The sequence below is a fragment of the Narcine bancroftii genome, chromosome 7 (genome assembly GCF_036971445.1).
Source record: "Narcine bancroftii isolate sNarBan1 chromosome 7, sNarBan1.hap1, whole genome shotgun sequence".
NCBI lineage: Eukaryota > Metazoa > Chordata > Chondrichthyes > Torpediniformes > Narcinidae > Narcine > Narcine bancroftii.
In genome coordinates, this window is record NC_091475.1 from 5,468,009 (window position 1) to 5,481,153 (window position 13,145).

A 13,145-nucleotide genomic window follows, 5' to 3' on the forward strand; every position below is an offset into this window, starting at 1 on the left:
CCAAGTCCACCCTCTTTGTCACATCCTCGAAAAATTCCAGAAGGTTAGTCAAGCATGACTTACCCTTAAGGAATCCATGCTGACTAGCCCTTATACTATTATTTCTGCCTAAGTGTTCTGCTATTACTCCTTTTATGATAGATTCTAATATCTTCCCCATCACTGACATCATAATATAAAGCTGCATAAAAGCAGACAAACATTGGAATTAATTATCAAACCCAACCATTAAAAGTTCCACAGGTTGAAGATGGAGTTTTAATTTATTTAAATATCTAATGGACAAGGAATAAGAAAATTTCCCCAAAAGATACAGACATCAAGATAGTCAATACATCAAATTTTTAATGCAAGATTTCATGAAATAACAGTGAGAATCTGTCCACAAGACATACTTCATTCAAAATACCCTCAAAATAGTTGATTTATATGCACTTTAAAAAGGTAAACTTCACCCTTCCACATTTATTGATTAAAAAGTTAGTAAATTTAAGAACAAATTTAGCTTAAAAACAGTATCATTTCATCACAATAAAAAAAAAACTCAAGACACATTGAAATCAGGAAATCAAAAATATTCCTCAATAAGAACTTCAATAACATAACCTGCAAGAGCAAACACATTAAAGAACACAAATGTATTTATACCTCCAGTGAATTCAGACAGTAGTTTGTTTTTGCACAGTTTTGAACAGTCTCCAAAATTGTTCCAACCCATTTGTCACTTCCTTTCAACACATGAATTACAGAACCTGGCTACTACTTCACTTCCTAAATTATAATCAGCAATTCTTCCCTCAGTCACATTTTCAGTTAACAAATTACTTTCTTTGACATTTTCCACACCTACATCCCATTTTCTTTGACATTTTCCACACCTACATCCCATTTTCTTTGACATTTTCCACACCTACATCCCATTTTCTTTGACATTTTCCACACCTACATCCCATTTTCTTTGACATTTTCCACACCTACATCCCATTTTCTTTGACATTTTCCACACCTACATCCCATTTTCTTTGACATTTTCCACACCTACATCCCATTTTCTTTGACATTTTCCACACCTACATCCCATTTTCTTTGACATTTTCCACACCTACATCCCATTTTCTTTGACATTTTCCACACCTACATCCCATTTTCTTTGACATTTTCCACACCTACATCCCATTTTCTTTGACATTTTCCACACCTACATCCCATTTTCTTTGACATTTTCCACACCTACATCCCATTTTCTTTGACATTTTCCACACCTACATCCCATTTTCTTTGACATTTTCCACACCTACATCCCATTTTCTTTGACATTTTCCACACCTACATCCCATTTTCTTTGACATTTTCCACACCTACATCCCATTTTCTTTGACATTTTCCACACCTACATCCCATTTTCTTTGATATTTTCCACACCTACATCCCATTTTCTTTGATATTTTCCACACCTACATCCCATTTTCTTTGATATTTTCCACATCTACATCCTATTTTGATTGAAACCTTTCTCTTCTGGAAATTAAATTCACACTCATTTAAAAAAAAACGCCAAGCAAATATTTTAGTACTTCTACCAAATCTCAGAATCTCCTCTACAAATACCTGAAAAAAACAGCAAACCCCTCCTGTTGAAAGAAATGTACTTTATCCAAAAAAATTCTCAAGGAGATGGGTTGCATAATTTACAGAGGTAATCTGCTTGAATTCTGGCAATGTTTAATATGATAAATCAAGGTGAATGCCAGCTACTCAGCACAAAGAAACTCTTTTCAAACTTTACCAACTCTATTTTAGACCGTACGTACCTATTGATTCATCCGGACACTGTTTCAAACCAACTGATTCAATGTTCTACCAATCTATAGGATGCAGTGAATTCGGCTAGGTCTAAACACACAGATGTACCAAATTTGCAATTTAAATTTACTACAAGATGTTTGCATCTGAATATCACTACATGTTGTACAGATCCACTGTTAGATATTATTAAGATAATGGCCTGGATTCTGTCAGTTACATTGAGAACCAAACTAGATGTGAGTAAAGTGGAGTTGCTCTTCTCCAAGCTGCATTATTTAGCCCTCTCAAGTGATTCCAAGGAAGATCAATGTCAAGCATTTAGAGACTATCCTCACAGGTATACACACATTGAAAATAGTGCACCATTTTGCTTGGAGGGGCAAGGAAACTTTTAAACTGGCTGCAAGTACCAATTTGCAAACTCTCAAGCCTTTGTGGATTGAAACATGCTCTTGAAATATTGATGAATTGTGAGATATGTTCATTTTCAAAATGATTTAAACTACTGCCTTAAATCACAGGTCTGTTACAATTTGTGTTTTGTACAGTGTTGAAAATCAGCTAAAATGTTAGCCCTTTACTTCCTTGGTTTGTGGTCCAGGAAATTTCTTTGATGATCAGCATTGAGCAGAGACACCTCACTTTTGATGACAAAATCCAGGCCCACAGATCTCAAGTCAACTCATCCCTTTATATTCTTACTTTCAGAGATGTAAAAGGTGCATATTTTTTGAAAACAAGATTTAAAAAAGGTTAATACTACCATTCTTATGTACTACACAGTAGTCAACTATTCAAGTTTCTTTCAAAGAAACAACACACATTTGCTTGGAACTAGCAAATATCTCTACACAAAATTAACAAGACTGCCTAACTGACAGCGAGGGTGATGGAAAACTTCCTAACAGGAAGTCAGAAGAGAGCCATTCTTGACTGGAGAGCTTTACCCTTCAATATACGTCTCACCTGCCAATGAGAAGAATGAGGAGTGAATAATCTTCAAATACAATTTCACTTCAGTTAGAATGATTTTTAAAATTAAGGAAGCTACTTAACTTCCTAACTAGAGTAATCTTTCAAGAGATCACAGTTTCTTGGATTTGCTTCCGCTGACAAAACGTTTAGAAGGATAGAAAGATCAGTCTGCAAGTGCTCTCTTACCTCTTCTCCTCTTGCGCCATCCGGCACGAGATGAACTGGCTGCTCGTTCTCCAGGTTTCTGGCACTGGGATCGGCTCCCTTTCTCATCAGAAGTCGGACAGCAGCCACCTGGCTGATCCGGTCTTGCATACCGGCTACAACATGAAGTGCGGTGTTCCCATTGTATGCCTGCCAATCCAAACAAAGCTTTTAGCCTTCAACCAAAATACTCACGTCGTAAATATCCTTGAGGAATCTCCTAATCGTTACAACAAGGGGGAAGTTGTACACAAGCCAGCTCATGCACTACTTTCAAATAAAAATAACATTATAGGGTTAGATTGATGTGAAGTAGGTTTACATAAGCCGGCACAACATTGTGGGCCAAAGTTATACTGTTCTCTTTTAATCGGTTTTCACATCCATCTAAAGAGTACTCATTCGGAGCACATGCCTGTTGTTGTGCAGTGCCAATCATGAGTATTTGCAAGTTAGGTGCAGAGTTGCCGGAAAAAAAAACAACTCAGCAAAGCTAATGGGATAGTGAAAAGGTGCCAAATGTATGACGATTTGCAGCAAGTCCCCTCAATTGTTGGTGGCTGCCAGAGTTACAATCTTACCTTAGCATTTACAACGTTGAGGCTGGTTGGCTGCTCAAGAAAGTAACGCAGGAGTTCAACATTTGGTTCCTCTGCAGCCATGTGCAGAGGAGTTCGACCACTCTTCCGATCCTGGGGAAATTGAAACTTAGATCTGAGCATTTACAGCAAAGCTTAGATTTGTTTACAGTTGAAAATAACTAACTTGACATTTCTAATTCAACTGTCCGGTTCCATTTTAAAGGTGGCTGTTACCTCTAAAGCTCGTTCAGAATTAAATCGGAGCTCACCCGAGTTTCAATAGATGCTCCCATCTGTAATAAGGTTTTAATTGTATCCAACAAGTTCTTGTTTTTCATGGTCAGCTCCTGTGTCTCAACAGATAGAGGATGCTGAAGAATTTTACTCTGAAGGTCATGCATCACACGGTTCTGGGCCAGGACTGCACAATGAAGAGCGGTCATACCTAAGTCAAAAGAGGAACATTTCAATGGTCTGATCATTATTGAGAGCTACAACGAATGCAATCCAACTTCCATAAAATAGTACAACTTGTCTTGGACCACAAATAATCACAAATTCCATTTTGCTCTCTTTAACATAGAATATTACACAGTACAGGCCTTTCGGCCCACCATGTTGTTAACCTACTCAACAAACTTCCCTACCCAACACCCATCACCCTCTATTTTTCTTGCATCCATGTTCCTGTCTATGAGTCTTTTAAATGTTCCTATTGTTCCAGCCCCACCACTGGCAATGTATTCCAGGCACCCATTATTCTCTGCGTAAAAAAAAATCTTACCCCCGTCTTCTCTCGTAAACTTTCCTCCCCTCAACTTGTACAGATGGCCTCTGGTCTTTGCTATTCTTGTCCAGGAGAGAAGTGCAGGCTATCAACCCTATCAATACCTTTCATAAACTTGTAGGCCACTACTAAATCACTCCTCATCTTTCTTCGCTCCAAAGAGAAAAGCCCTAGCTCTATTAAACTTGCCTCACGAGAAACATTCTCTAATCCAGACAACATCTTGGTCAATCTCCTCTGCACCCTCTCCATAGCTTCCACATCCTTCCTGTAATGAGGCGACCAGAACTGAACAGTGAATTTTATTTGAGAAATTCCAGTTTGATTCAATAAAACAATATAAATATTATCTGACAAAAGATGGTACATATGGAACTAATTTTGACAGGCTTTTATCTGACCAGCCTTTATACTAGAAATCTTACCATCAAAGTTTGTAACTTCCAGATTGAAATGCTGACAACTTAATGCCATCCCCTTTTCAATAGCCTGCAAATAACAGAGAAAGTCTGTAAATAGCAATCAATTAAAATTTTAAAAATCATGTTATCTTATTCAAATATTACAATAAATGAGGTGCCAATTGTTTTATTGAGTAAATTCAGAAGGTTTTTTTAAAAAAAAAAATGACATGTATTTACAGAACACTTCCAGCAGACAAAGTTGCGCCAGGTGCTTCAAAAATGCAAGCCCAAAAAGAGTCTCAGGAAGAGAACAGTGACAGACAGATACCCTGATCATATTTCCATATTTGAGAGAAGACGATTAGGAAAACTGCTTTAACTAAAATCCCCGGTATCCAGCACCTATGGGGATTGGTAAATCCTGTAAAAATGAATTCGCTGGTTGCTTGAGATTGTGTAGATTAGTGAACAGGGTGCTGGTGGTGAGGGGACCCAATTTTAAACTTTCGTATTTTTTACCTACTGGTGTTTATTTTCCACAATTTTTTTGCTGTTGCTTGAATTCCGGATAACAGGGACTTTACTGTATATTTTAGCTCAATAACATCATTATGTACAAATATTCATTTACCAGAATAGGGATTAAATGGCGGAAAAGCAAATAGAAAAGGTGAAGCAAAAATTAATCATGGTTTTTGTAACATTGTCCTTTAAGTTCAAAGGGATCCCAAAGTAATGCAAGAATCTTCAGATTCTTTTGAGCTGCTACAGAGGGTAAGCAGTTGAAAACATAATTTAATGTTTACAAAATAATCTAAAAGAATATGGCAAGGTTAATGTGGCGGTTGGCTCCACGCTGTTCCAGCACCAGCAATCAGGACCGGGATTTGAATCGCGCGTTGTCTGTACATTCTCCCAGTGTCTGTGTGGGTTTTCTCCGGGGGCTCCGGTTTCCTCCCACCCTTCAAAATGTACCGGGGTGTGGGTTTAATGGGATGTGAATTGAGTGGCACGGACTCCTGGGCCGAAATGTAAGTCTAAATTTTTTTTTAAATTTAAATAGGGACTCTTTGAAAGACATTTCTGTTCATAGTGCATGGGGTTTGGAAATTTATGGAAAAAATATTCATTTATTAATCAGGTGTTGTTTACATGTCTCAACAGCTTCCTGGAGTTAAGGTTTCTATAGAATCACAAAATCTAAAAAACCACACCCACCACAAGCACTTGAAAGTAACCTTTCTCTGCAATCACATGCAATGGTGTTCTACCCCAGCGATCCGAAATATTCACTTGTGCTCCTAGGCAGATTAGGTCCTGGACAATCAGGTGCTGGTTGGCAGCAACAGCTACTTGCAAGGCACTCTTTAAAAGAGAAAGAATCATTGAGCAACTCATACAAGGAAATGGATGGGGATGAAAAAAAGCAAATGCCAAACTGATAAGGAACTAGTATAATAAACAAAAATGCTGCCATTGCAAAATGCAAGTCACACAGTTACTGAAAAGCAAATCTACTTCAGTTAAACATTAGCAAGGAAGTACACTGATATCATAATTATTACTGGCAAGGTAAATGAAGCTTTAAATAGAAAATCAGCCAAGTTGTTCAAGTTGAATAAATTAATCTAAAAATGTATGTTAAAAGCATTAAAAATTAAATTGGGATTTCTATTTAAATTGATGTCCCCAAATTCTCTTCAAAAGCCGTGGCAATATTCAAAGACTGATGGGCTAGTGTTGGCTTACCTGGCCATTGTGTTCTTTGGCATCTAGCATGTTAACAGCTGCCATCTTCTTTCCAAGGACATACGCAAGAGCACGTCTGCCCTGAGCAGCAGCAATGTGCAAAAGACTGGAAAATATGAATAAAATCATACCCTAGGTTTATAAAGACAGTTTACAATGCCAATTTTTTTTCTTGTATAAACCTGCGCTCAGTCCTTAATATTTTAAAATTGAGTAGCATCTTTTTCACTGTCTCAGCTTTATCAATATTGCCACCTCTATGCTACTATGTCAGATTTAAAAACTTCTCATCTCAGTTATAAAACACCAAGTACATTTTCCAGGGGATGTCAGGGGAAGTGGTCTTGGGAACAAACAAGGCTTTGAGTGAGAATATGACACAAACTTTCTTTTAATATACAGTAAAGCCCCTGGTATCCTGCATCTATGGGGATTGGTAGATGTCAGATAAGTGTTATTTGCTGGTTGCTTGAGATTGTATGTTGCATGATTGGTGAACTATTACTGGGGGTTGGGAGAGCACCGATTTCAAACTTTCATATTTATTTTCCACCATTTTATTTTTGCTTGAAGCTGCCGGTTGCTTGAATTCCGGATAACGGAGATTTTACTGTACTCAACTTTCAATAAGACACAAAGAATTAGAAATACTTACGTGTCACCATCACAGTCTTTGAAAAGAAGTTGCTCCTGAGTAAAATGGGACAATTTCTTCTCCTCTTGTTCAAGTTGCCATTGAAAGAAGGACTTGCCTTGAGTTCGCGATGAACAGTAGAAAGGGACAGCGTGTGACAAGTCACCATGGGAATTGGCCTGTAGGGAGCCACAACCTGGCAGATAAAACTCAGGTGATTGTTGACTGTTCACCAATTGGTCACCCACTTGAGGAAATGGAAATTCTCCAGACATAGGCAGATTTCCATGCATTTGAAAACCAAACGTGCAGTCTGGAAAATCACCTGGCACCTCTTGAAACTGTTGGGCTTGTCCATCGGGAAGAGCTTGATGGAAAGTTGGAGACTGGTGGATGGGTGGAAATGTTTGAAGTCCCTCCTGTTTTCCAGCAATTTGCAGTGGACTCTGCACTGGGAATTGCTGAGGGGATGGTTGGCAGTCACGTAGCTCGTGCATGTAACCGTCTTTGCACCATGCTACCTCGGACTGAAAAACTTGATCAGTCTTGGTGTCATTGGTCCAATTGACCTGGACTGTACTTAGAGAAATTTCATGTGTGTCATTCTGCAACATTTTTATTATGGCCTCAAGAGCATCTGGATTTACATCATTTCTCGATTCAGTTTTATGGCCTCCATCTGAATTCTCAGAGTTTGGAGTCTGAGGTGGAGTCTAAATTGAAAAATAAATATGGACTGTTAGACATTTAAAAGAGGTTCTGTTGGCACAATTAATAGTCACAACACAAAGTAGTAAGTGCATATCTTTTGATACCATTATTTGACTCTGGGACCCCCAGAGCCCCAACATTATGGTCCTCTCCAAACCCAAATAATGAAAGTAAAACTATCCTTTGAAAGAACATTGGATATTCTTACCAGCAGGTAGGATGCTCCAGGTGTTGCAGGTTGTTTACATGGAGGTGAATCAATCAGGTTCTCCAAAGCTGATCTTTTTCGGCCACTCAGGAGATTTCTTATTTCTGGTCAGGACAAAAAGTAGATTATTGGGATCCCTATGCGATACAGAATCAGGCCCCACACAAAATATACTGAAGGACATCCACGGTCAGGCAGAATCCATGGAGTTCTTCCAGCACTTTCTGTATTGCTCCAGTTTACCTGCATGTGCAGACTTCTTGTTTACCATTGAACCAGGCCCTTTGGCCCACCACATCCATGCAACCATCATGCCCAACTATGCTATCCCCAATTACGAGTCAGAACTAAATAGCATGGAAACAGGCCCTTCAGCTCATCCCCTCCATGCTGACCAATGTGTCTTAATGAGCTAGTACTATTAATCTATTGATGTGCCATCAGTAACTCCAAAGACTTGAAGTTATCTGACTGAGAGACTTTTATTACCATAAACGGAAGGCACGTCTAACGTTGCTGACCTGAGATTGTTCTGGAGGAGGGGTTACGGTCTTTATTAGGGGAATCAAGGGGGAGGAGTCACAGGTAAAATCAGCAAAGGGTGGGGCAACAACCATACATATACAAGCAGTATTAAGAGTGGTTCCTTTCACATTCAAGTACCTGCCCAGGTGCCTCTTAAACATTCTTACTCTTCCTACCTCAATTTAGCAGCTTGTTCCAGATATCAACTATCCTTTGTGTGGAAAGTTTGACCTTCATATCCCCTTTAATTCAAGTTCATTTAATGTCACGTGCACTGAGGAACAGTGAGAACGTTTGTTCCGCGAGACCTCCAGCTTGTTAACTTATACATAGCAGTAAAAACAGTGTATTGTGGAGAGTTACAGTGTAACCATGAGACATCAGTTAGAACAGAGGAAACATTATTTTACAAGTTTGGCATTCATTCAGGGTCTCACTTTAAACCTCTCCTCTCTTCCTTTAGACTAGTGATTCTCAACCTTTTTTTGCCTACTCACATACCACCTTTAGCAATCCTTTACTAACCACAGAATACCCATGGTACTCAAGGTGGTATTGAGTGGACCAAAAAAGGTTGAGAACCAGTGCTTTAGACATACCTACAATGGGAGCCGGACACTGGCTATTCAGTCTGTGCCTCTCATCCTCAAATATATCATGTTACTTTCCAGAAGGGGAAAACAGATCCAGTTTATCCACTCCCATTTTACAGCTCAAATCCTTCAAGTGCAAATCTTTCCGACGTGAAATCACATCCTTCCTATAATGCACCAATCAGAATTGCACTTCATTATGTCCACCCAGAATTGTATACAACCGTAACATGACCGTGCCTAGTCAATGAAGGCAAGATTGCCACATGTCTTTATCGGCATTCCATCGACCTGCATTTCTACTTTCAGGGACTATGTAATTGTACCCCTTGGTCTCGCTTTTATCAACACTCCCCCGCACTCTGCCATCCACTATACACATTACATATATGTACACTGAGAATTAGAAGGGGGTTAAGTTAAGTTAATGTTAATAAGTTAAAGTTTGATCTTGTTTTTATGTTTAAAGAAAATTAAAAGCAACTTTTGTTTAAGTAACCATTTGTCTTGTACCATACCACAGATATTTTGGGTTAGAAAAATAACAAACTACACATTGACAAGGGGTTTACTTACGAGAAAACGGTTCTTCAGATGAACTTGATTGAGGCTAAATTGAAGGAGAAAAAAAAAATCCATAAAAAGAATGTAGATGATCCACAATTACTTTGAACTCAAATGACCGACTTCAAACATTACATACAGTCCAAGTAAACGTAAATTTCATCATTTAAGCAAGGATTTTTAAACACTATTAATTTGTGCTAAAAGAAACTAAACAAAATAAGAATCAGTTCAAGAGAGTTACCAAGTCACTTTCCAGTTTGGTGCCTGAGCGAGTGTTCCTGAAATAATTCAGGAGGTCCTTGACAGGATTCTTCACCCTGACTCCTTGGAAGGATGGTTTCAGAGTCTTGGCTGTGCTGGAGCAGGCTGCAGGGAGGGAAGGAAGACCATTTTAAACAGGGCCAACAAAGCCCAACAGTCAAATTACAGCCAGCCATCCCCCACTCTGCTTTGTACTGAGAGGGTAATTCACTTGTTCTTCGAACCAGAGCAGAGGTTGGTTTAACTTCTTATCGGAATGCTGAACTGCAGCCCTGAAATCAGTCTGAAGATCTGTGTTCAAATCTCCAGAACACAACTTGATCCTTGAACCTACTGACTCAGGGGCAAAGTTGCTACCTTGAAATCAATCTGATAGGTCAGGCAGGAATATCCAGGGCAGTGGAAAATCCAGGGCATCAAATGACTCACCTAATTTGTCCCAAACAAACGAATTATGTTCCCACCCCACACCTCCCACTCATTGGCAAAACTCCAGGAATCAATATTTCAGACTTACCGTCAGTTAAATTGAAATAAAGGTGTTTCCTTGAGTTTGAACAATTCTCAGTCATCATTTTAACTGCCACACCCGGAAGTTTGGATCAAGAAAAATCATCTGTTATACAGTTCAAAAACTGAGACTAACTTCCTGATCCAGACCACTTGCAATCATGGTTTAAAATTGTGTAGTTTTGTTAAAGATTTAATAGTCTTAGGTCAAGAAAGAAGAAAAGGAATCTTTCCTCCACTTAAAAAAATATCCTGGCACAATAATGATATAATTACATTATTTGGCAAATAAAACTACTCAGGGAAGGGGAGGAGGAGAGTTGGGGTGAAAAGGGGGGGGGGGAGTGAAAGGGGGCAGGGTGGTGGAAGGAGAGGGGAGAGAGAGGAGGGGGGGGAGAGAGAGGAGGGGGGGGAGAGAGGAGGGAGGGGGAGAGAGGAGGGAGGGGGAGAGAGGGGAGGGGGGGAGGGAGGGGAGGGGGGAGGGAGGGAGGGAGGGGGGGAGAGAGGGGGGAAAGAGAGGAGGAGGGGGGGAGGAGGGAGGAGAGAGGAGAGGAGAGGGTCCGGGGCTCCACCTCGACCTACCGCTGGAGATCGCGGTTGCACCCGGGGACGGGACGCCGGGACGGGGCGAGTCGGGCGAGCTCGGCTCGCTCAGCGCCGGGGAGCTCTGGTAGAAGGAGCCCAGGTTGATGGGGCTCGACCTGAGCCAGTGGTCGCAGCTGTCGCTCGAGTTCTCGCTCCCTCGGTCCAGGATCATGGTCGGAGCGGAGACGGGGAAGCCGGAGCGGAGACGGGGAAGCCGGAGCGGAGACGGGGAAGCCGGAGCGAGCCACTCCCTGCGGGGCTCGTTCCCACACACAGACAAGCCGGCGCTGAGCGAGCCGCGTCTATTTCTGCAGCCTCTTCCGGGAGGCAGATCAATGTGTCTCTCCCTCTCGTCCCGGCCAATGGGGAGGGTCACGGTCGGGGCCGGAATTCCCGTCAAGGCAAGAGCCTGTGTTACTGGCAATGACGAAAGGAGAAGGGGAGGGGTTGCCCACCTTGGCTCCGGGGACAAGGCTTGCAGGTCGATCCTGAAGGGCGTTCAGGGCTGGCGCCCCAAGAGGGACGGGGGGAGGGAGAGGGGGAGAGGGGAGGGGGAGGGAGAGGGGGAGGGAGAGGGGGAGGGAGAGGGGGAGAGGGGAGGGAGAGGGGAGGGGGAGGGAGAGGGGGAGGGAGAGGGGGAGGGGAGGGGGAGGGGAGGGAGAGGGGGAGAGGGGAGGGGGAGGGAGAGGGGAGGGAGAGGGGGAGGGGGAGGGAGAGGGGAGGGAGAGGGGGAGAGGGGAGGGGGAGGGGAGGGGGAGGGAGAGGGGAGGGAGAGGGGGAGGGGAGGGGGAGGGAGGGAGAGGGGGAGAGGGGAGGGGGAGGGAGAGGGGAGGGGGAGGGAGAGGGGGAGAGGGGAGGGGGAGGGAGAGGGGGAGAGGGGAGGGGGAGGGAGAGGGGGAGAGGGGACGGAGAGGGGAGGGGGAGGGAGAGGGGGAGGGAGAGGGGGAGGGGAGGGGGAGGGAGGGAGAGGGGGAGAGGGGAGGGGGAGGGAGAGGAGGAGAGGGGAGGGAGAGGGGAGGGGGAGGGGAGGGGGAGGGAGAGGGGAGGGGGAGGGAGAGGGGGAGGGAGAGGGGAGGGGGAGGGAGAGGGGAGGGGGGGGAGGGGAGAGGGGGAGGGGAGGGGGAGGGGGAGAGGGGAGGGGGAGGGAGAGGGGGAGAGGGGGGAGGAGGGGGAGGGAGGGGGAGGGGGAGAGGAGGGGAGGGAGAGAGAGAGGGGGAGGGGAGGGGGGAACAAATATTTAACTTTGGACCAATTCAAAGCTGCCGGATAAAATGTCAACTGAGCCCATAAGAAGGTGTCAGGGTCCGGATTAAATGGGAGGATCGAAGAGGGTTGGAGGGATGTGGGCTCCGGAACAGAGGTGTCCACAAAAATCATAGGTCTGTGTGGTCAGAGTCCACGTCTGCGTGTGTGTGGGGGGGGGGGGGGGGGGGGGTGTAGGTGGGGTGTGGGTAGGGTGTCTGTGTGTGTGTGGGTGGGTGGGTGTCTGTCTGTGTGTGTGCACTCCACTGTGCAGCCAGACCATTGGACCATTGGTCAGGGCTACATGATTGCTGGTGTGTGGTGACCCACTGAGGGTGTTTGACCTGCTGAGCTTCTCCAGCATGGTGAGCATGTTTTTACTTCAACCATGGGACCTGCAGAGTTTGGCGATTTACTTTAGATCAGAATCAAGTTTATGAAAACCAGATTGAGGGATAGCAGTCAGGAATGTTTTGGAATCGTTAAAATAAGGCATAGCAATAATATTTATTGACATATCCATGTATAAATGCCCCAACTGTCTTATTTGACACAGCTGAACAGGTACAAAAAAAACCCCTACAAACAACAAAAAAATACAACTCCTATAGCACTGAATACATAATTGAATTAAAAAGAGAGAATAAGTTCCAAAGAGATGGATATTATTAGTTTTAGTTTTAAACTAAAACAGACTGCAGTCCTTTCAGGACACTCATTTCCTGTTTATTTCCTCCATTTTCTCATTTAGTTTCATTTGTCCAATATATCTGCTGTTTCTCTTTCAACCATTGATCAAACGC

At 42.8% G+C, this 13,145-nt stretch overlaps 1 protein-coding gene across 2 annotated transcripts; it reads right to left on the bottom strand.

Annotated features, from left to right (window-relative positions):
• Nucleotides 1–244: 244 nt before the first annotated feature.
• On the bottom strand, nt 245–11,454 carry nfkbiz (nuclear factor of kappa light polypeptide gene enhancer in B-cells inhibitor, zeta). 2 transcript variants are annotated; one of them, XM_069888626.1, is made up of 12 exons: nt 11,098–11,454; nt 9,986–10,110; nt 9,754–9,787; nt 8,060–8,163; nt 7,162–7,853; nt 6,507–6,612; nt 5,976–6,122; nt 4,779–4,842; nt 3,836–4,011; nt 3,567–3,677; nt 2,968–3,135; nt 245–2,772 (listed from the first exon to the last, which is right to left on the bottom strand). In XM_069888626.1, exons 1-12 carry the CDS (start codon nt 11,270–11,272, stop codon nt 2,719–2,721), a joined length of 1,956 nt encoding a protein of 651 aa, XP_069744727.1. In that variant the 5' UTR covers nt 11,273–11,454; the 3' UTR covers nt 245–2,718. The 2 variants fall into 2 exon arrangements, with proteins under 2 accessions (XP_069744727.1, XP_069744728.1); XM_069888627.1 differs by lacking the exon at nt 11,098–11,454 and adding an exon at nt 10,523–10,815.
• Between the last annotated feature and the right edge of the window lie 1,691 nt (nt 11,455–13,145).